The 19,875-nt window shown below is 37.3% G+C and overlaps 3 protein-coding genes across 3 annotated transcripts; all 3 read left to right on the top strand.

The window, feature by feature from the left end:
* Nucleotides 1-1,085: 1,085 nt before the first annotated feature.
* LOC121974566 (vacuolar protein-sorting-associated protein 11 homolog) lies at nucleotides 1,086-7,954 on the top strand. Its single transcript, XM_042525680.1, has 5 exons — nucleotides 1,086-1,538; nucleotides 3,431-3,604; nucleotides 3,773-4,096; nucleotides 4,205-5,980; nucleotides 7,272-7,954. Exons 1-5 carry the CDS (start codon nucleotides 1,317-1,319, stop codon nucleotides 7,641-7,643), a joined length of 2,868 nt encoding a protein of 955 aa, XP_042381614.1. The 5' UTR covers nucleotides 1,086-1,316; the 3' UTR covers nucleotides 7,644-7,954.
* A 575-nt stretch (nucleotides 7,955-8,529) lies between these two features.
* On the top strand, nucleotides 8,530-9,075 carry LOC121978064 (zinc finger protein GIS3-like). The gene has a single exon (XM_042530451.1). It carries the CDS (start codon nucleotides 8,530-8,532, stop codon nucleotides 9,073-9,075), a length of 546 nt encoding a protein of 181 aa, XP_042386385.1.
* Nucleotides 9,076-11,438: 2,363 nt separating this feature from the next.
* On the top strand, nucleotides 11,439-19,676 carry LOC121974567. The gene is made up of 12 exons (XM_042525681.1): nucleotides 11,439-11,646; nucleotides 13,504-13,696; nucleotides 13,795-13,880; nucleotides 14,472-14,556; nucleotides 15,445-15,527; nucleotides 15,750-15,766; nucleotides 15,956-16,083; nucleotides 16,338-16,424; nucleotides 16,540-16,652; nucleotides 17,488-17,618; nucleotides 18,528-18,641; nucleotides 19,250-19,676. Exons 1-11 carry the CDS (start codon nucleotides 11,591-11,593, stop codon nucleotides 18,638-18,640), a joined length of 1,092 nt encoding a protein of 363 aa, XP_042381615.1. The 5' UTR covers nucleotides 11,439-11,590; the 3' UTR covers nucleotide 18,641; nucleotides 19,250-19,676.
* The last annotated feature ends 199 nt before the right edge of the window (nucleotides 19,677-19,875 follow it).

Below are 19,875 nucleotides of genomic sequence, written 5' to 3' on the forward strand. Positions count from 1 at the left end.
GAACAAAGATGATGAAATATTTTACCGATAAAATTTATGAATGGTATTTATCACCACGGAATTTGACCCCTAGATTTCATATGGTAAATTATCAATCATCTACCACCTTAATTAAGTCCATAGAATCTGTTAGTTGTCCTCTCGGGACGATCTAGTGGTTAGCGCATGAGGCGTTATCATCATGAAGTCTAGGGTTCAAATTTCGGTAAAGCTGAAGTAAATGTCTCCCTTATATGTTAGTCATTATTCCAAAAACTAGTAATTGTCTGTGATTTACCTCCTCCGTGTTGGCTCTGTGACGGACTTTTTATCACCATGGAAGCCGTTAGTTTATCAAACAAGTTGGCTCCTAGATTTCATATGGTAAACTATCAATCACCTACCACCTCAATTAAGTCCATGGAAGCCGTTAGTTTGTGTCCCCTCGGATGGGTTTAGTGGCTAGCACATGAGGTGTTGCGATAATGAGGTTTGGGGTTCGAATCTCGGCAAAGCCGAGGTAAATACCTCCCTTATGTGCTAATCACTATTCCAAAGGCTAGTAGCCGCCCGTGATTTACCTCCTCCGTGTTGGCCTTAGGACGGGTTAGCGGGGGCGCTGGGGGCGAGCGTATTCGCCTTTTGCCATAATGGAAGTCGTTAGTTTGTCCTCTCAGTACAGTCTAGTGGCTAGCACATAAGGTGTTGTCACCATGAGGTCTTGGGTTCAAATCTCGATAAAGCTGAGTTAAATGTCTCCCTTACGTGTTAGTCATTATTTCAAAGGCTAGTAGCCGCCCGTGATTTACCTGCTCCGTGTTTACCCTGGGACGGATTGACGGGCCCGTGATTTACCTGCTCCGTGCTTACCCTGGGACGGATTGACGGGGGTACTGGGAGCAAGCGTATTCATTTTTTGCCACCATGAAAACAGTTAATTTATTATGAAAATATTTATCTCGAGTTAGTTTATCAAATAAGTTTAAACTTCAGATAACCCGAGTTATTTTTTGATATTGAATTTGAAAAACTCTAAGCCCGAACCCGAAATCCATTTGAATAAAGATCCGAACTTGACAAATTCTATTTCCTCAAAACGCCTTTTTTTTTCCTTTCTCTCCGACGAGATTTCCTGTTTACTTATGGACACTGGAAGACAGATTGCCCGGTTATAGAAAATTCTAGCGAACTCCGGCGCCAGATCGAGACTGTGGCAGTTGTCCTCTTTCCGTCTCCGACGCCGATCTACTAGAGAACGGTGCTGAGCTTTCAAACCTGCTTTAAAGCTGCGATTCGGATAATTAGGGTCCTGAGACCGCCCCCTTGATCCCGGAGACATGTACCAGTGGCGGAAGTTTGAGTTCTTCGAGGAGAAATCCGCCGGAAAGGCTGCGATCCCGAGTGAGGTCAGCGGAAACATCCAGTGCTGCTCGAGCGGGAGAGGACGAATTGCCGTCGGCTGTGATGGCGGCATGGTCGCCCTCCTCGATCGAGGGTTCAAGCTTTCCTACGCGTTCCAAGCCCACGGGACCTCCGTCCTTTTCATCCAACAGCTCAAGGTTCGTTCAAATCTCGCGTATGCTTCCTTAAATCGTGAAATACGTCAGATTAGTTGCTAGTCGGATGATACCAAGGGGAAAAGATCGTTTTTTTCCCTTACTTTCTTGGTTGATAAAGATGAAGTATTTAGATGAACCAACTGAATTTCAGGCATCTGTATGGACACTCAATGCATTCGGGAAAATAAAGGTTTTATTTTCTGGAATGGTTGAAGATTTCTCTATACCTTGATTAGAAAATGAGCATCTAACTGGAGGCCGTCGACTTTATCATCAACAAAATATTGATTTCACTGATACAATCAAGCTTATGCAATTGCCAGATTTCCTGTTCATCCTTCTTCCCATCTTATTATGTGTTCTTTTTTCAATCTGTACATCACTTAGATATAAGTTGAATCTTTAAATTCCTTGTTATTGTGTTATCCCAACATTCTTTTTTTTTTTCTTTTTTTTTTTTGAATCAATGATAACAAGTTCAGTTCTAGTTGAAGGTTTAGGTGCAAAATTCAAGGATAATGTACATTTTATCAAAATTAGTTATCTTTTTATTAATCACGATGAATTGGCTATAAGTGACACCTCCAGATTTCTCTCTCATTTTTTGGCAGTTTCATGGTATAGATCTTAACTTAATTGAAAGAATTGACCTTGATTTTACATAAATGTTAAGGACTCATCAGATTCGTAAACTACTTTTGGCAATTTTCTTCCTTTTTTCCAAACGTCTCCACAGTATGGGGAAATGTTTACTTTGTTTTCATTGGGTTTTGTATGGGGAAAGGTTCCCTAGTTAAATTAACACAAAGTATCCATCTTGCCTTGGTCTGCCTATGCACTTGCACGTCAACCTAATGTACTCACCTTATAATTAATAAGCCTCGTGTGGATGCACTATACCTCTCTAAAGTGTTTTCTCTAATTTCATCCTTCTAATAATCGTGATAGTGAAGTGAAGTTTCTAGTAAACATGGGCTATATAAAGAATTATATTTTTATGTTAGTATTTAAGTTTTGTTATTTTTTATGTAGCTCTAGTTGATTAGTTAATGTAAAAAAAATTATTTAACTATTATGAATATTATTAGGTACATTAGCATCACATAGCTCATGTAGTTGATCCTCAATAGTGTGGACCAGCACTGCTTCATGATAATGTATTGAGATACTTGAGCATAATGTAAGGGAAAATGAGACTCTGGAATCAGTCTTTTTTTCCTTCTTCAAGGATGACTTTGATCAGTCAGATTAATCTCTTTGATGTTGACATCCTTCAGTGATGTTTGGATCTATTAACGTTGAGTTTAATGAAAAATGTGTCATCTCTTTGTCCATGATTGTTATTCTATCAAGATGCTTGTTCCAGCTTGTATTGTAATATATTTCATATTGAATTTTCTGGTTTGAATGAAACTTCCAAAAATATGAGATTGTTTGTGTTTAATAGGATTAGTATCTCAACTTTGTTGTACTTTTTCTGTATATAACTTTTACTTGTAACTCTTGTTTCCATAAGGAAATCTGCTTTGAGTATCCAATTACCCTTGTTTTGTGAATGTTCAAATGATGTTACTTGTTTGTAGGTATTAGTTGGTAATTAGAGTGGTGCCTACTTTTAGCATGTTAATCTTGTAACCATCCGTATGTGTTACATGTCTTGCTTATTTTCTTGCTGAAGAGGTTACACAGGAACAAGCTCTTTATGCCTTTTCTCTTGGCTGTTGCAATTTTTTAGTCATTATAACAGTCTATTTTCTCTAGAATGGGCCGTTTAACTATTTTTAAGATAGAAAACTATGTCCAAGTAACCTAAGATGATAAGTGTAATTAATTTTAATACAAGGGATTACTAGTTATACCAAAGCCTTATGATGTTTTCGTCTATGCAACAGCAACGGAACTTCTTGGTTACAGTTGGAGAGGATGAGCAGGTATCTCCCCAGTTACCCTCAATCTGCCTTAAGGTTTTTGACCTCGATAAGATGCAGCCAGAGGGTTCAAGCACAACGAGTCCTTTCTGTGTGCAGATTGTGAGAATTTTTACCAACCAGTTTCCTGAAGCAAAGGTCCTTCATTTTCATTTATCTATATTTTACTTTGAGCTTATTTCATTGTATTATCCATGTATTATTAAGTTCTTAATTTCTAACACATCAATAATGGAGATATTTTGGTTAGTTCTTCATTTTTTATTATTCAAAGTATTAATGAGAACATGACCTCTGATCCCGCAGATCACATCTTTTTTAGTCCTTGAGGAAGCCCCTCCAATTTTGCTTATAACAATTGGATTAGATAATGGTTCCATTTACTGCATCAAAGGTGATGTCGCCCGTGAGCGTATTACACGATTCACCCTTCAGGTAGAGACTGGTGCAGACAAAAGCGTTAGTTCTATTACAGGACTTGGTTTTCGAGTTGAAGCTCGAGTTCTTCAACTCTTTGCTGTCACTCCTGCTTCCATAAGCTTGTTCAATTTGAATGATCAGCCACCCAGGAGACAGACCTTAGATCAGATCGGATGTGATATCAATGCTGTCACAATGAGTGACCGTCTGGTATGCTGATTCCAATTCTCACATGCCAAATTCTTTCTCTTAGTTACTTTTCTTCTTTTTTGTTTCTTTGGTGTTAAAAGTACAGCTTTTCCATGATTAATTGTGCAGGACCTGATTATTGGTCGTCCTGAAGCTGTATACTTCTATGAAGTTGACGGTCGAGGTCCTTGTTGGGCTTTTGATGGTGAAAAGAAGTTTGTTGGATGGTTTCGTGGATATCTGTTGTGTGTTATTGCAGGTCAAAGGAGCAATAGGGATATGTTTAACATTTATGATTTAAAGAACCGTTTGATTGCCCATAGTATGGTAGTTGGGAATGTTTCACACTTTCTTTGTGAATGGGGTTACATTGTGCTCATAATGAGTGACAAAAAGGTTCTGTGCATAGGAGAAAAGGACATGGAGAGTAAACTTGATATGTTATTTAAGAAGAACTTATATACTGTGGCAATAAATCTTGTACAAAGTCAGCAAGCTGATGCTGCAGCTACTGCTGAAGTACTACGGAAGTATGCTGACCATTTATATGGAAAGCAAGACTATGATGAGGCCATGTCACAATACATTCTCACGATTGGTCATCTAGAACCTTCGTATGTGATCCAGAAGTTTCTTGATGCACAACGGATACACAATCTCACAAATTATTTGGAAAAGTTGCATGAGAAGGGATTAGCTTCCAAAGATCACACAACTCTTCTATTGAACTGCTATACCAAGTTAAAAGATGTTGAAAAATTGAATAAGTTCATTGAGGATGGAGATGGTCATAGCGAACACAAGTTTGACGTGGAGACTGCAATAAGAGTTTGCCGTGCTGCTGGATATCATGAACATGCCCTGTACGTTGCTAAGAAAGCTGAGAGGCATGAATGGTATCTGAAGCTTTTGCTTGAAGACCTTGGTAGTTATGATGAGGCTTTGCAGTATATTTCTAGCCTTGAGCCAGACGAAGTGGGTGCTACCATTAAAGAATATGGTAAGATTCTTGTAGAACACAGGCCAGCTGAGACTGTTGAAACACTACTTAGGCTCTGCATTGTTGATCAAGACTCAACAAAAAAGACCAAAAACGGTATGCACTTAGTTATGCTACCCTCTCCAATGGACTTCATCAAGATATTTGTTCATAGCCCAAAATCTCTGATGGAGTTTCTTGAGAAATATATAGGCAAGGTCAAGGATTCACCTGCTCAAGTGGAAATTCATAACACACTACTAGAGTTGTACCTATCTAACACTCTAACCTTTCCATCAATTTCACAAGAAAATGCTGATGAAAGACATGACCTTGATGTGGGAAAATTTAAGCAAATTGCTAATGGTTCAAAGATAGAGAACAAGGGGAAAATGAATAATGCAAACAAAGATGTTAAAAAGGATAAGGATCATATTGAAAGACAGGACAAAGGATTGGCCCTTCTTAAGAATGCATGGACCTATGATATGGAGCAACCTTTATATGATGTGTTTCTTGCTATTATTTTATGTCAAATGAATACTTTTCGAGATGGTCTGTTGTTTCTTTATGAGAAAATGAAGCTTTACAAAGAAGTGATTGCCTGCTACATGCAGACTCATGATCATGAAGGTTTGATTACATGTTGCAAGAAGCTTGGGGACTCGACCCATGGTGGAGATCAATCTCTTTGGGTTGACGTACTGAACTACTTTGGTGAACTTGGTGAAGATTGCTCCAAAGAAGTAAAAGAGGTTCTTACATACATCGAAAGAGATAATATATTGCCACCCATTGTCGTCTTGCAGACATTATCTAGGAATCCATGCTTGACTCTCTCTGTAGTTAAAGACTACATTGCTAGGAAGCTTGAACAAGAGTCAAGGTTGATAGAAGAAGATCGTAGGTCTATTGAAAAGTATCAGGTTATTATCGAACCATAGTCCTAATTCTGATTTACCTTTTTGTCATTGATTGACATTGATAATTTGTTACGTTTCCTAGCTGCAACTTGAATTTAATTGTGATCCTACTACACTCATTATGACTGCTTTATGTAACTTGCACAGTGACAAAGAAATTGATTGGCCATGGAAATTTAAAGAACTTTGCTTTGACTGCTCTTTTGTTTCTGATTTATTGTTCTTCTAGCTTGGGTAATCAGTTTCATAATATCGAAGAGTTGGCTATATAGAATCCACAAATGGCCTTTTGGTTTAATACTGAAAGAACTTTCTTCTTGGTGATTATTGCATTTGTTAATGTGAAAACAGAAAAGAAATGATAAAAGCAATTTGTCATCATTCTTTTCTTGATGGATCTACTTTTCTCAATTAGATTTTACAGAGATAACACATTCAAAACAGTTATTGCAACCATATAGAACCTTTGAACTAAACAAACTGATCAACTTTTTCCAGAGTTGGCTTAGTTTGTTTGAACTGCTGCAGTTATGAAATTGCATACTTCAAAATGCTGCAGCATAACTGCTTTTGGAAATAGAAAAACTGATGTTGTGTTTGATAAAAGTGCATTAGAAAGAAACTTTGGGTTAAATTCTTTGGAGAAAATTTTGCATGTATCAGTTAAATTTGTAAAAATTCATGGCATGTATCAGTTAAATTGCCATTAGTTGGTACTAAAGTAGTAAATCTTAGTGATTATGAATTCAATTACAATGAGATAATTTATTTAGGTTATCTTTTAAGGTACTGAGGAGTGATTTTTCACACAAAAAGTTGTTTGCTAACTCAATTTATTATAGAACCTGCCTAGCTTCTACTGCAAAAGGGGGAAAAAAAACTCTTCAGAATTACATTTTTTCTATTGTGCCAAAGACACCCATGGTTTGGTTGACAACCAAACATTTTATAACAAGTTTTTATTTTTCAAACTCGAAATCTTGCCCATGATAGCCATGGATTCTTATCTTTTTAATTGTTCTTCTCAATGGTAAGTTTAATCTCATAAGTTTTTGCAACTTGATTTTCTTATATCTAGTGTGCCTCTGTGTTTGCTCATTATGGAACCTTTTATCTAGATACCATATATTTACAACTTATTCTATATTCTTGCAATGGCTTGATTGTTATCTTTATGAAATATTGGCATGATAAATTAGCAAGTATTTTTCGTTGTCAGTGTCTATGTTGTCTGTTCAACAAATGTTACTGTTCGTCAATTCCTTTAGTTAACTAGTTTTGATGAATGATGCAGGAGGGCACTGCTTCAATGCGGAAAGAAATACAAGATCTCAGGACAAATGCAAGGATTTTTCAACTCAGCAAGTGCACAGCGTGCACCTTCACCCTCGACCTTCCAGCAGTGCATTTCATGTGCATGCACTCGTTTCACCTTCGTTGTCTCGGGGACAACGAAAAGGAATGCCCAGAATGCGCGCCCGAATACAGATCCATCCTGGAGACCAAGAAGAACTTGGAGACGAATGCAAGGGATCAAAACTTGTTTTTCCAGAAGTTGAAGAATTCAAGAGATGGGTTTTCCGTCATTGCCGACTATTTTGGGAAAGGCATAGTGAGCAAAACTACTATTACCTCACCCGAAACTCCGCCGACGAACAATACGTAGGAATTATCGGCTTGTCACCCATACTGGCTGGTTGTTTTATTGAGTCCTAATCATCTAGCAGCCTTGTAAAGGCCTTGATTTGTTAAGCTTTACATGAGGCTTTTTCCTGCAGATCCGTCTGAGTTGCTTGTCTCCATGATCGAGAATATCATCAAACTGTGTTCCGTTATTCGTTAGTTTGTGTGGATAAGTATCTGTGAGGACAAAAGGATTCCTTTCGATTCCTACTGCCGAATCGAGTTCGTGTACCGGATGATAATTTTTAATAATCTTGTTCAAATGGTCGACAATCAAACACCTCCATATTTGTCCATTTCTGTGTGAGAAAAATCCTGAAAGATTTGATTCCATGTACTCAGTTTTGTTCTTTATGTGCCGAATCTTCTCATAGCAGTAAACACAATCTTAAAAGAGTCTCTCCTGGTAAATCGTATCGTACAACATTTCTTCTAGATGGAAGAAAAAACAAAAATTTTACAGACTCAAGACGCAAAAGAGAACGACTGACGGAGAAAGATTAACTGAAGAAGGAGAAGAAGGGAAGAACAGAGATTTACTATCATGAAACAGAGACTTGAGAAAGAATTTTCGTAGGTTCTGTCAAAAGGTTTCAATCGTGTGGAAATGTATTAGAATATGAATTATCAATAGGAATAAACTTTTCTGATATATTTTTTTTTTCCAAAATTAGGCATCTCCATTAAAATATTCTACAACTTTTCATAGGTCTGAAAGATTGCCTTTGCCTCTACGTTATAAGTACAAACACCTTCAGACTCGATCCAATGCAGAAATTCATGGGATGTTCCCCTCTCTCTCTCTCTCTCTCTCTCTGACGAGCGTGCAGGTGAATCTAGTTAATTGAGTAGAAGGATCCAAAAAGAACATGTCGGAGATCCATCGGCAGAAAGCTTCCAAGGCCACCGCGAGCGCGAGCCTCAAGCTCTTCGGCTTCCCCGTCGTGGATTCCAACGATGTTCATGCTGTCGACGTCTCCGCTTCCTCCGTCGGCGGCGACCGGCGGAGGTACGAGTGCCAGTACTGCCGCCGCGACTTCGCCAACTCGCAGGCGCTGGGCGGCCACCAGAACGCCCACAAGAGGGAGCGGCAGAGGCTGAAGCGCGCCGCCCAGCTCCACCGCTCGCCGCCGGCCGTTGCTTTCTACCAACATCGGACGGCCCCCGCCTTCGCGCCGCCGCTCCTCCTCCCACCTCCGCCGCAGCCGAGCTGGTTCTACTACCCAGTCGCCTTCGCGGCGCCGCACCAGGTGCACGCGTCGAGCCCCTGCCTCGTCCCAAGACTGCGGCTTCCCGCTGACTACTCGTGGACCGGCGACTTCCACCGCGGCGGAGCCGCGGAGCGGGCCGGCGAGCGAGTTCCAGAAGCAAACGAGTTGGATCTCCAACTCAGCCTCGCCCCCTCGAGTTCGTGACTCGGGGCCAGCCAGTATATTCGGCATGCTTCATATCTCCATGAACAAATTCTCCCTGTTACGTTCCATGATTTCTCTTCTGTAAATCGCAACTTCTCACTCGATTCCTGCGCCTCAATTCTTCGTAAAATATTCCAAATTCAACAAGAAAAAAAAAACAATGAGCGATCGATCGATCGATCGAAACCGAGTCAGCACTGAGTCAGCTCGCCCGATTTTAAGGTCGAAATCAAAGGCTCCACATTGCGCGTCCCCATCAGCTTCCCCAGCCCGATACTCACCCTCCAACCCACAAGATCTTCCAGCTTCGTGAGTTAGATTTTGCTGACAAAATCTCGTACGGCCTGGAATTTTAAATAGGATCGAAGTCATCGTCCTCTACAGGACAGAGTTGTTCGCACACAGCACATTGTATTGAATCTCAATAGATGGGACTGTTCCTTAGCCACTGCCACAAGAATACAATCAACTTCAATATGGCAGCCAATTTTTCTTCCTCCAGTGGGACCTTAGCAAATAGCCTCGACCCATCTTTGTCAAGACTTAGGTTGCCTTTTCCACACGAAGCACAAAAATCTAAGCCCCGACGGCCCTACCTCAGCTTTTGATGGCGAGGACCTCAGGACAAGTCACCAGACAATGTGACCCCTGTGGTTGTTCCTAATTGACTTGACCTGCCAACTACACCTGCAAAATTCTTCGAGCACAACTGTGCATTCAGACCGAACTCCTATCAGACGTCAGGAACATGTGAGGTGATCAGAGTGCCAGGAATCTGAAGAATTCCACGACCAACGTAACTCCTCTTCCATTGGAAGTAGGAACGTTCCTTCCTAGCTAGTAACAGTCGTCGAGTGAGCAAGTTGCGACAAGGTTGGAATGGGTCGCTTTCTGTTGCAGGGAGGATGCGCACTGAAGAGGCATATCTACAAAGGCAAGATATGCACTGAAGAGGATGCTCGTTTCAGAATTAGGTGCAGTAAAGTGCAGTGCAACGGAGACAAGACGGGCCCTCGTGGAAGACATTCTGGAAAGACTCGAGTGGTCCAGAGAGATGGGAGGAAGGAAGGATGAGGCAGCGGAGGCTTTCAGTTTGACGCGCACGCCAATGAAACATGCAACTCCAGTCAGAGAGAGAGCTCGGAAAGGATAAAAGAAGGGAGTTGCTTGTGTGTGCCGACATGCACAATCCTGTGCATCCGTAACACTAATTCGTTATAATATTTATCATCTCATAAAAAAATATAAGATCTACTGTTACATACTCATTATAATAACATATCTCTTTCACTCACTTCTCTTTTATTAATTTTTTAAATAATATTAAAAATTTAATAATTTAAAAAAGAAAAAATATATTAAAAAATTAAGAGAGAGGATGTTCAAACTTTTGAACATCTTCTTTTCTCTCTTTTATGAATGGACATTATAATACCTACTCACAATAAAAAAAGAGATATTCAATAAATATTATAATACTCATTTAATACCTCATTGAGAATGCTCTAAGAGAATTGGTGTGAACACACCCTCTTAAGCTTTTTATTTTTATTCTCATTTTTTAATAAAGATTTTAAATAAACAGATTGAAAGTTTGATTGATTTATTTATTTTATAAAATAGGATTTTGTAATCAATTTGTATGAATCTGCAAGTTAGGACCTCATAGTTAAAATTGCTGAATACTCAGATCGCATAGATAAGTTTTAAAATATATTTATATTTAAAAAATTATTATATGAGGTATATATAGAAATAATATTTAAAGTCATGAATATAATGAGAATAATTAAAATATAGGACTTTATTTTATGTCATTTCAAATTCTTTAGGTATTAATCGATTTTAATCCAAATTAATTAATGAATTTAAAATTTTCAAAATTAAATTAAATTAAATCTTATATATTCGTCTGATTCTACTTCCACATATATATATATATATATATATATATATATATATATATATATATATATACTCAAATATTATTTCTATATATCATACCGAGAGTCGTATTTTGTTGTGAATGATTGATTTGACTGTTACTGTCAATGAATAACGTTATTTCTGTACTATAATAATTAAATGAGATAGACACAAGTAAATATGGAGAAGTAAAAGTGAGAAATTACATACATGATTTAATAATTTTAAAATATACCTATATAATTTAAATATTTAATAATTTTAATAATAAATTGATTGATCATTAGAAAAAATTAAAAAATAAAAAATAATTTAGAAATTCAGTATCCTTATACGTCCTATTAAAAAAAATTCAATAAATTCACCGGATCAGATATTCAATAATTTTAACTACTTATTCAGTAGTTTGCCGTTTATGAATGGAGTGTTTCGGCTCCGGATTAATCATAGGGCATCGACCGGCTTGGGAGTTCGGACCAGTTTAGTTATCGAGCCGGTTTGTTCACTCTCGATCTGCTCCTTCACTTCTGCTTCGTTTTTTCGATTGATCTCTTGACCAAATCGAGGAGCTCAGGTCGCACGAGTCACGATGATGTCTCCGAAATCTCCCAGTTCCGATGCGCGCTCGGTTGCTTCCAGTTCAAGGTGAGTCCCCTCGCTCTCGTTTTGGAGGATTTTTTTTTGTTTTTTGGCGTTGGGGCATCAAATAAGCGTTTTTGTTCTCAGGATTTGTGAGTGTTATTGTATGCCCTTCGATTGACCTTATGCAGCAGTCGTGTAATTGTTGATTGAAACCGTCTGAAGAAGGATACATTGGGATATGCGTGCAGTGGGAGAGGGGGAAAAAAAAGAAATCACGGAACTTGACAGAAGAAAGCATAAGCCGTTACACTTTAGAGGCACTACTTTGCCATAATTTTCTTCTGCAGGGCACCTCGATTGACCTTATGTGACAATTATACTATATTTTGGAGGTCCCATTCGGGGTTGATTTGTTTTTGATTCTCTAAGAATGTTGATGCTAGGAAATTTCTAAATGTATTGGTCTAATGATTCTTGAAATAGCTACCTGCATCATGTTTTTGATTGTTTAGCAGCAGTCGTGACTATAAATAACCTTATTGTTCTGAAATTGATGCTCCAAAGTCAAGAGTTTACTATTTGAAAATTGATGGAATCTGTTTGTGTTGGTTTCTGTTGCCTCTCTCCTTGCTGGGTAGAACTATGAAAAATGGTCTTAGATTCTGCATTGTGGGACCTCATGGACATAACTCTTTCTTCATGAGAATGTGCAAGTGAAGCTGGAGCTATTTTAGATCTGTGAGATTGGGGCACTTTTTTTTTATGGGCACTTTCTGTGCTAAGGTCTACTACAATTTTTGGTGCGCAGATAATTCCAAATTCGAGTTGGACTGGATTGAATTAGTGCACTTTTTTCATAGCTTGAAATCAGGAGTGATTGCCAGTCTAAGCCCTTTGGTGTTGTCTGATGCTGATTTTTATAGACAGCCATGTTGAACTACTATTGTCAATCTTGTCTAGGTCACATCAGAATTACTGAATCACCTTTGGGAAATTTGTTGGCTTCGTTTTTTTCCTGCTCATTCCATCCTTCCATAACAATACATAATATTCCTACATGTTAGTATGTTACTGACACAAGGAGCGTTGCTGAAGGCTAGACTCTTTTATGAAACCCACTGCTGGAAATATTGACCAGAGATTTGTTAGAGTTCCAAAAATCAGAATAGAGAAACACACATAATTTTATTAGGGTTAACACAAACAGTACAACAAAAAACACTCAAATCTGGTTAAAAAAACTCTCCCCTAGCCAAAGCCAATGCTCTTTTTTTGACAATAATTCTCAGATCCTCCCCCCTCTAACATCACACAAACTTATAATCACACACATACTCTAAAACATGCTAACATAACTGCCACAAAGACATAACTACTCTAAAACATAAACTGTCTACTATATATTAATTTTGTTCAGGTCCCTTTTTGTTTTGCCCCTTCTGGAATATACAAGCCAAGCATCCAACACCTAGTCCACATGTAGAACTTGGTTCCTATCAAGATTCTTCTAATATAAGGAATACTGGGGTCTTTTGTAGAGGCACAGTGAATTTTTTGTGGGCAACATTTTTATTTATTTTAGCACCATAATTCATAGAATGCTCAATTTAGAATTCCTAACTAGTGTGCAGTAGCCATTAATTTAGCATAGTAAATGGTGATAAGTGATTTTGAATATTGCTATTAATAGCCTGGATTTAGTTTAATTGAAGGATAAGACATATGTAGCCAACTCCAAATAGTCGGAACACACTTGACAATAATAATGGTGATGATGATTCCCTGTTTGTATGATCTTGTCATAAATGAACCTTTATGTATATATTTTCTTACTTCTTGTTTGCTAATGCTATCTTCTGCTTGAAATAGACTCAATTTACAAACTTATCCTTCATACTTTTTTGGAATTTGCTTTCTTAGGCAAGCTCCCTTGCAGATAATACATGTTGTTGGGAACTTCATGAGAATATGGTCTGTTTACTCCTTGTACCATTATCTAGCCCATCACGGAGACAGTGTAGTAGCTTTCATTTTCAGTTGCCTGGTTCCAGCTTCTGTTATATTCCTAGTTCTGCAAAAGCCTTGGAAAGGGAGGCCTCTGCCAAATTCTCAGGTGATGTAAGATGCTTTTTCATTGTATGCCAAAAGTGAGCTACCTACTTATCTAACTTCATGAATTCATTGTTAGTCTGACTTTTAGCCATCTTTCAGGTAATACCAACTGTGATTAACGGTGGGATTATGGCATCATATTTTGTACTATGGGGAAAGGGACTTCAATCATGTGGGCCACTGATGTATGCTTCAGCTTAATTTAAATTTTGTTTGAACTGTTTCTTGTGTAGAATTCTGCTTATCACTAGCTGAAAAACAAGCAAAAAAATGTTTTCTAATTGTAGAATTGTACCTAACTTTAAAAGGATGAAAATTGATATAAAAAAATACTTGGTTTCATGATAAATAATGGAAGTTTATCTAGGTAAACAAGTGCATGAAAAATAGCTAATTAATTTTAGCTTACAAAGTTCAAGCTGAACCCATGACACAGGAAACCTAAGCCAATCTTATCCTGTCATGCATGAAGGTCTAATCAGCTATCTTGTTGAATTAGGCATTTGATAGATTGTTTAAGTTACCATCTGGTCATCCATTTGAAATCTTTGTTGGAAGTACAAAATTATTATTATTTTTTTTGTTTTTAGCAAACAAGAACATTTTTAATGAGTCGCCATTGCCATAAACAACTTCTGTGTTAAAGTATCTATTGCCAGATTTGTCTTATGAGTTATGAGTCACCCCAAACTCAAATTCTCAACACCTGATAAACTCATTTTATTTCCATGTTCATTCCTGTGCTGAGATCTTATTGCTCCTCTTTTCAATTTCAGTGCTCTACTGGCAGAGTATGCAGGTGCTGTCCTTGGGGTCTTATCTGCAGCATTATATGGACGGAAAGTACATATTTGGAGAAAGGTAGGTTGCCTCCTTTAATATTAAGAACTCCAAATAGTCAATACTGGAGGATAATTTTTTTGCCACTTGTTCATTTTTTTTACTTAACAGTTTCACAAAATCTTGAGTGAGTACTTGCTGAAGAAAGACTCCGTTGTCAAATTCACTACCTGATGCATTTGAGCTAGTACTTAGTTTCTATAAATGGTTCAATATGCAGCTATGTGATAAGATTTACTTCTGATATGTCTTCTGAAGTTCTAGAAAGATAAGAAGCTCCTCAAAAGCAAACAATAAAGAAGGGGAGAGTAACACCTAAGGTTTCTCACCTTCTGTTCTTTCATATGTCAGTAAAGTCTTCACTTTGTTAGGATAAATTATTTACCACTGTCACCTTGAATCCTAACAGGATTACAGGAGTGGGCGTGGTCAGTTCTCTATTTCTAATTTAAATTGAGTTAAACTGCTTTCCTATTTATGGCAAACAAAGGTCTCTCATTAGCTGATTGCTTCACATACGGTTTCATTCTTTCTTACTGGATTTCCATATTAATGTGTGATTAGGTGGCCAGGCAATTAGGAGATAGGTAACACTTTAAAAAATTCCTCTTCAAATGGCTGGCAAGGCTCAGAGTTGATTAGCCCAGTCTAGGTTAGAGTTTGTGTCAGGAAGAACGTCTTGGTTGTTCCATAACAAAATGCCAGATGCCTTGCATACACATTATGATTTTGTTTACAATTATTCTTTCGTCTTGCATAAATTCAACAAATTTGCACAGTAAAGTCTCATGGGTGTTTTCTGGGAAAATTACATGCAAACATCTAAAACATGGAACCTTTCTCTTAGGTAGACTGATATGCCTTTCTGCAATTATGTGGTATTTGCTACTGATGTTTCGAACTTTCCAGGTGGGTGGACTCTTTGCAATGTTGGCATCCTACTATTTACTCTTGAAAGGGTGGGCTACAGCCCCCACGGGCGGGATCAACCGGTTATGACATGGTATTCTTGCAACATGGGTCGGGAGGTCGAAGGTCTGCGGCAGCAATTGCGATAACATCAATATCTGTCCGTGCTAAACACCTTCGACCGCCATGTCATCGCCGGGCCCGTATTCACCGTGATTTACTCCCTCTCATACTCGTGGGGCAGGGGTGAGGGGGCCGCTGGGCGGCGGGACCCGCCTTTGCAACTTGAAAGGGTGGGCTACAAGAACAAATTCACCATTTTGTATCCATTACAAACTGAATATTTTAACTTAACCTTCAGCTTCTTTTGTTGTCTTTTTTTTTGTGTGTGTGTGTGTGCTCTCTCTCTCTCTCTCTCTCTTGAATTGTAGCATTATAACATGGTCATTACTTTTTATAGATTTTTGATGAACTAGAAGCAAATGCTACTTGACTTATTAATGGCACTCAGATAGCTTTGACAAAGAATCACTTGGACATGCAAAACCAGCTTTAGAACTCAAAGAATTAGTGGTGCCCATTTCGGCTGGTATTTTATCAGCATTGAGGAGGGTCATTGCACGGCGTATATCTCTCAAGGTACTATTAGTTTGTCTTTATAAGGAAAAAATCGTTAGCTCTTAAATGAAAACTATTTATCATCTTTATTTTTTTTAAAAAAAAGTTATCATCCTTGCTAGATTTTTTTTTTTTATTCTGTCAAAAGTGTAATTTTACTAGAAAACTATTTGCCATTTTTATTAAAAAAACATTTACCATCCTCATTGATCTTATATGTAACTAAAGGTTAGAGATTTTCATTATAGCTAATCATTTATTAATATTTATTGTAGAATCAACTTAAAAGGAGACTTCATGCAATGAGTGTTGCTTCTGCGACATGCTTTCTTTTTCCTCTTGCCATGTGGGACACAATATTAGTAAGTGTTAACTGAAGGCAATCATGTGTTTTTGTGTGGTATTTACACCAAAGTAACCCAGAAGTTGTGTTTTGGTTTGGTCTGTTAATATTCACTTTTAATTGATTGGCTGCAGGGATCAACGTCTGATAGTATTATTAAGTTTCAGTTTCCAAGCTGGGCATACTTGAGTACAATCATTTTTGGAATTATTTTCATATTCTATGCCGATAACATTGCTGAAGAAAGGTAAATTGCCTATGGAACTTCTTCACAATAATATAACTGCCCTTAGAGAAACTCTTAATGATTAGCTATCACTTAAAGGTCATGTTTATCTGGGTTCACAAGATGTTTGCATATCTTATCTTTCATTCTTTGTATGGAAATTTCTAGATTGTCCATTGACTTTGAAGTGCAAAAAACTGAAATCTCTTGCCATTGTGGGGTCTTGGGAGAGCCAGTCTGCAATGTCCTCTTAATTCACTGCAAATAAAAAGAAACATCAGGGTTGTTGTTGTTAGAGTTGGACATATCAATGTCCTCCACAAGCTTTGAGCCACTGTATTTTTCTGACTTTTTTTGCGGACTTAAACTGAAAATAATAAAATCACCAATTAAAAGTTGAGATAGAAAATATTTTGTTTTAGTTATGCTAACACCTATAATACTACAAAGTTAGCTAATTGATAATATAGTTCATTATCAAAATAGAAACTGAAATAAAAAATAACGAAAGTATTGTAACAGCTTAGGTGAACAAGAATAATCAATCATAATTCAAAGAACTTAAGATATTACAGAATCTATGTTAATTCTGAATCAGTCAAGCTAAGTTCAATGACTATTGCTGTATGTTCATACTGCTATAATTGTTTTATGCTACACGCATGATTGACAATAGAACACAACCAAGAATAGTAATGATTTTCTTAGTTCTCATAAAAGATCTGTGGCTGAACTGTGAGTGTCATTATAATGGTCTATCATGGGTCTTTCTTGTATTGGTCAATGATCTCTCTCCTGATCTTTGTTTTGACTTTTGTTAATACCTGTCCACACTTTTTTGTTGAACATTTCGCAGGCTGCATCTTGTTTTTTCTTCTCCAAGGCATCTAATGATTTCAGGAGGAGGAATCATTATCATGGAAATCTTGTATCAAATGGATTTTTCTCTTATGGGTTTTGTGATTTGTTGTTCAATTTTGGGATTTGGTATGCTTCAATCTCTCTCTTGTTATAACATACTCCATTTTCATACCGTATTTAGTGTCTAGAATGACTTCTTTTGTGATTAGAAAGTGGACAAAGTTTTGATAAGTTGATATATGGTCCAATAGATTGGTGTCTTATATACAACGATGCCCCTGTATTTTTTATACAGTATTCAAAGGATTAAGTTCACAGAGAATGCCCATGTCTTCAGGCAGAATTCACAATGATCCCACTTATAACTCACTAGCTTTTCCTTTATGTGTATGTGTTTTTGCGGTGTTATCATATATATTCCTAAATTTAATGTGATCAAGACCAATGAATCATGCTACTTAGGCAATGTCACAATTGTGTTCCAGCACCATAGTTTCGTGCGCGCGCATGCGCACACACACGAAGTTAACATAGCAGAGATGAAAATATTAAAATAAATGTGTTGAGCTACCAGAAAGAATATAATAAAAAATTGAGAATAATTATATATAGCTTCAATAGATAATAAGATGAGAATATAATAAAAAATTGAGAATAATTATATATAGCTTCAATAGATAATAAGATGAGAAACAATATGTTGAGATGATATGAACATGTTTAAAGGAGAGTAAGAGTGGAATCTATGAGTCTAAAGTGCATGGAGCAAAATAAAACATTAGTTAATGTAATAGTGATTTAATTGATTTGAATAGTGATATAACTTTACGTGAACTCAACAGAAGCTCCATATGAAAGGATAATATTCATCTGAGCTGGCCCCAATAATTAAGACAAATAAGGCTTGATGATGGTCACTTGCTATTTTGTGTCACTGGCATGCATAATACACAGTTGAAATGTATGAAATTGAGCCGCCAGTCCCATTTTGTTTAACTCTTTTCTTTGATCATGATCATGTTAAAATATAACTAGGTATTTTTGAAGCAACTTCACTTGGAAGATTTAGAAGAGGTTCTTTGGATTCTCAGCCTGGATCAGAAGGAGCACTTCAAGAAAATATTCAGATGTCTCCACTTCCAAGCTGATGTATGTTCATCCTTATTTAATCTGTTACGGAATGACTTTTTTTTTTTTTATCTAGTATTTTTTTCCCTTGTTTAATCGAAATGGTTAACTAGTGATATTGTGCCTTATAAATTACAAGTCTATTTATTGTAGGAAGATTTGGCCTCCTTTGCCATATATTACTTATAATGAATGACCAGATGCAAGCTATTTCTCAATTCTTTGGTGAAAAAAATGCAATTCTTAAAACATAATGTTGAGAAAGCTGATTTCAATCCACCATTTATGCCTTTTGTTGTGTGTTGGACTTTTTATTAATACATAGACACATATAGTCGGCTCTGTCCTCCTGTGCCGTACACTTTCTCACTGAAATATATCCAGTTGAACAGCTAACCTATCTTGTTTACTACTTAAGCTTTTCTTCCTATTTTGAGCATCTCGCTCATATATAATTTATAATCATCAGTGGCCTTAAACATTCAAGTCAGCAGCATCGTCTTCTACTGTATGTCTTGTATTTCTTTAATCTGGTATTTAATGTTATGCTGAAGGAGTATTTCTTTCTAGTTTAATCTTGTATAATACATATTTGCTTCGTTATTCCCTACAATTCCTTCCCTTTGCAGAATCAACCATCCATATCGATCGGGTTCCCCTCGGTTTAGATGGACTCGATGGGGTAGCAGCTAGTTGCGAGAGAGTTTCTACAAGTCACTGCCCATCACCTCAACGTCAGCCATGACGCTCAAAGTCTGTTGGAAACTAGAAGAATTTCAGAAGATTTTTTCAACAAATTCCTCAAGATTGCTCAGATTAGAATTGGTACTTCGATAACGATTGATGCAACTTTTTGTGGTTCTCATGTAAACAGCCATGCAATGAAAATTGCTTTTTACTCGACAATGCTAACATTCATGTACACAGTGAGTTACTTTATGATGTCCAATTAATCCCCACGATTGTACAGTCGTGATATATATGTCAAAATGAATCATTTTGCCTTTTGATTTTCCTTTGATTAGATAGGTGCATTGTTACGGCAGTGTATATTCTCCAACTAATGATCATTTGACTTTTCAGTGTAGCTACTTTACGTGATGGCGATTTCCCCACTCCCAGCAGACTGAACCTGATCGAGTCCTTTTCAATAAAAGTGTTGGCCTGCAGTTTCCATCAAAATCATCGTACAGGGAGTGGGAAGAACTGATGAGCTCACGATGACAAGAGCAACAAGTTTTCAATCAGTATTCAT

Source organism: Zingiber officinale, chromosome 4B (genome assembly GCF_018446385.1).
Source record: "Zingiber officinale cultivar Zhangliang chromosome 4B, Zo_v1.1, whole genome shotgun sequence".
NCBI classification, from domain to species: Eukaryota; Viridiplantae; Streptophyta; class Magnoliopsida; order Zingiberales; family Zingiberaceae; genus Zingiber; species Zingiber officinale.

Coding starts and splice junctions, on each gene's coding strand:
- LOC121974566 (XM_042525680.1), top strand. CDS start 1,317: ATGTACCAGTGGCGGAAGTTTGAGTTCTTCGAGGAGAAATCCGCCGGA. Junction 4,097..4,204: donor TCACAATGAGTGACCGTCTG/GTATGCTGATTC, acceptor TTAATTGTGCAG/GACCTGATTATTGGTCGTCC. Junction 5,981..7,271: donor GGTCTATTGAAAAGTATCAG/GTTATTATCGAA, acceptor TGAATGATGCAG/GAGGGCACTGCTTCAATGCG.
- LOC121978064 (XM_042530451.1), top strand. CDS start 8,530: ATGTCGGAGATCCATCGGCAGAAAGCTTCCAAGGCCACCGCGAGCGCG.
- LOC121974567 (XM_042525681.1), top strand. CDS start 11,591: ATGATGTCTCCGAAATCTCCCAGTTCCGATGCGCGCTCGGTTGCTTCC. Junction 13,697..13,794: donor GGCCTCTGCCAAATTCTCAG/GTGATGTAAGAT, acceptor GCCATCTTTCAG/GTAATACCAACTGTGATTAA. Junction 13,881..14,471: donor CAATCATGTGGGCCACTGAT/GTATGCTTCAGC, acceptor TTTCAATTTCAG/TGCTCTACTGGCAGAGTATG.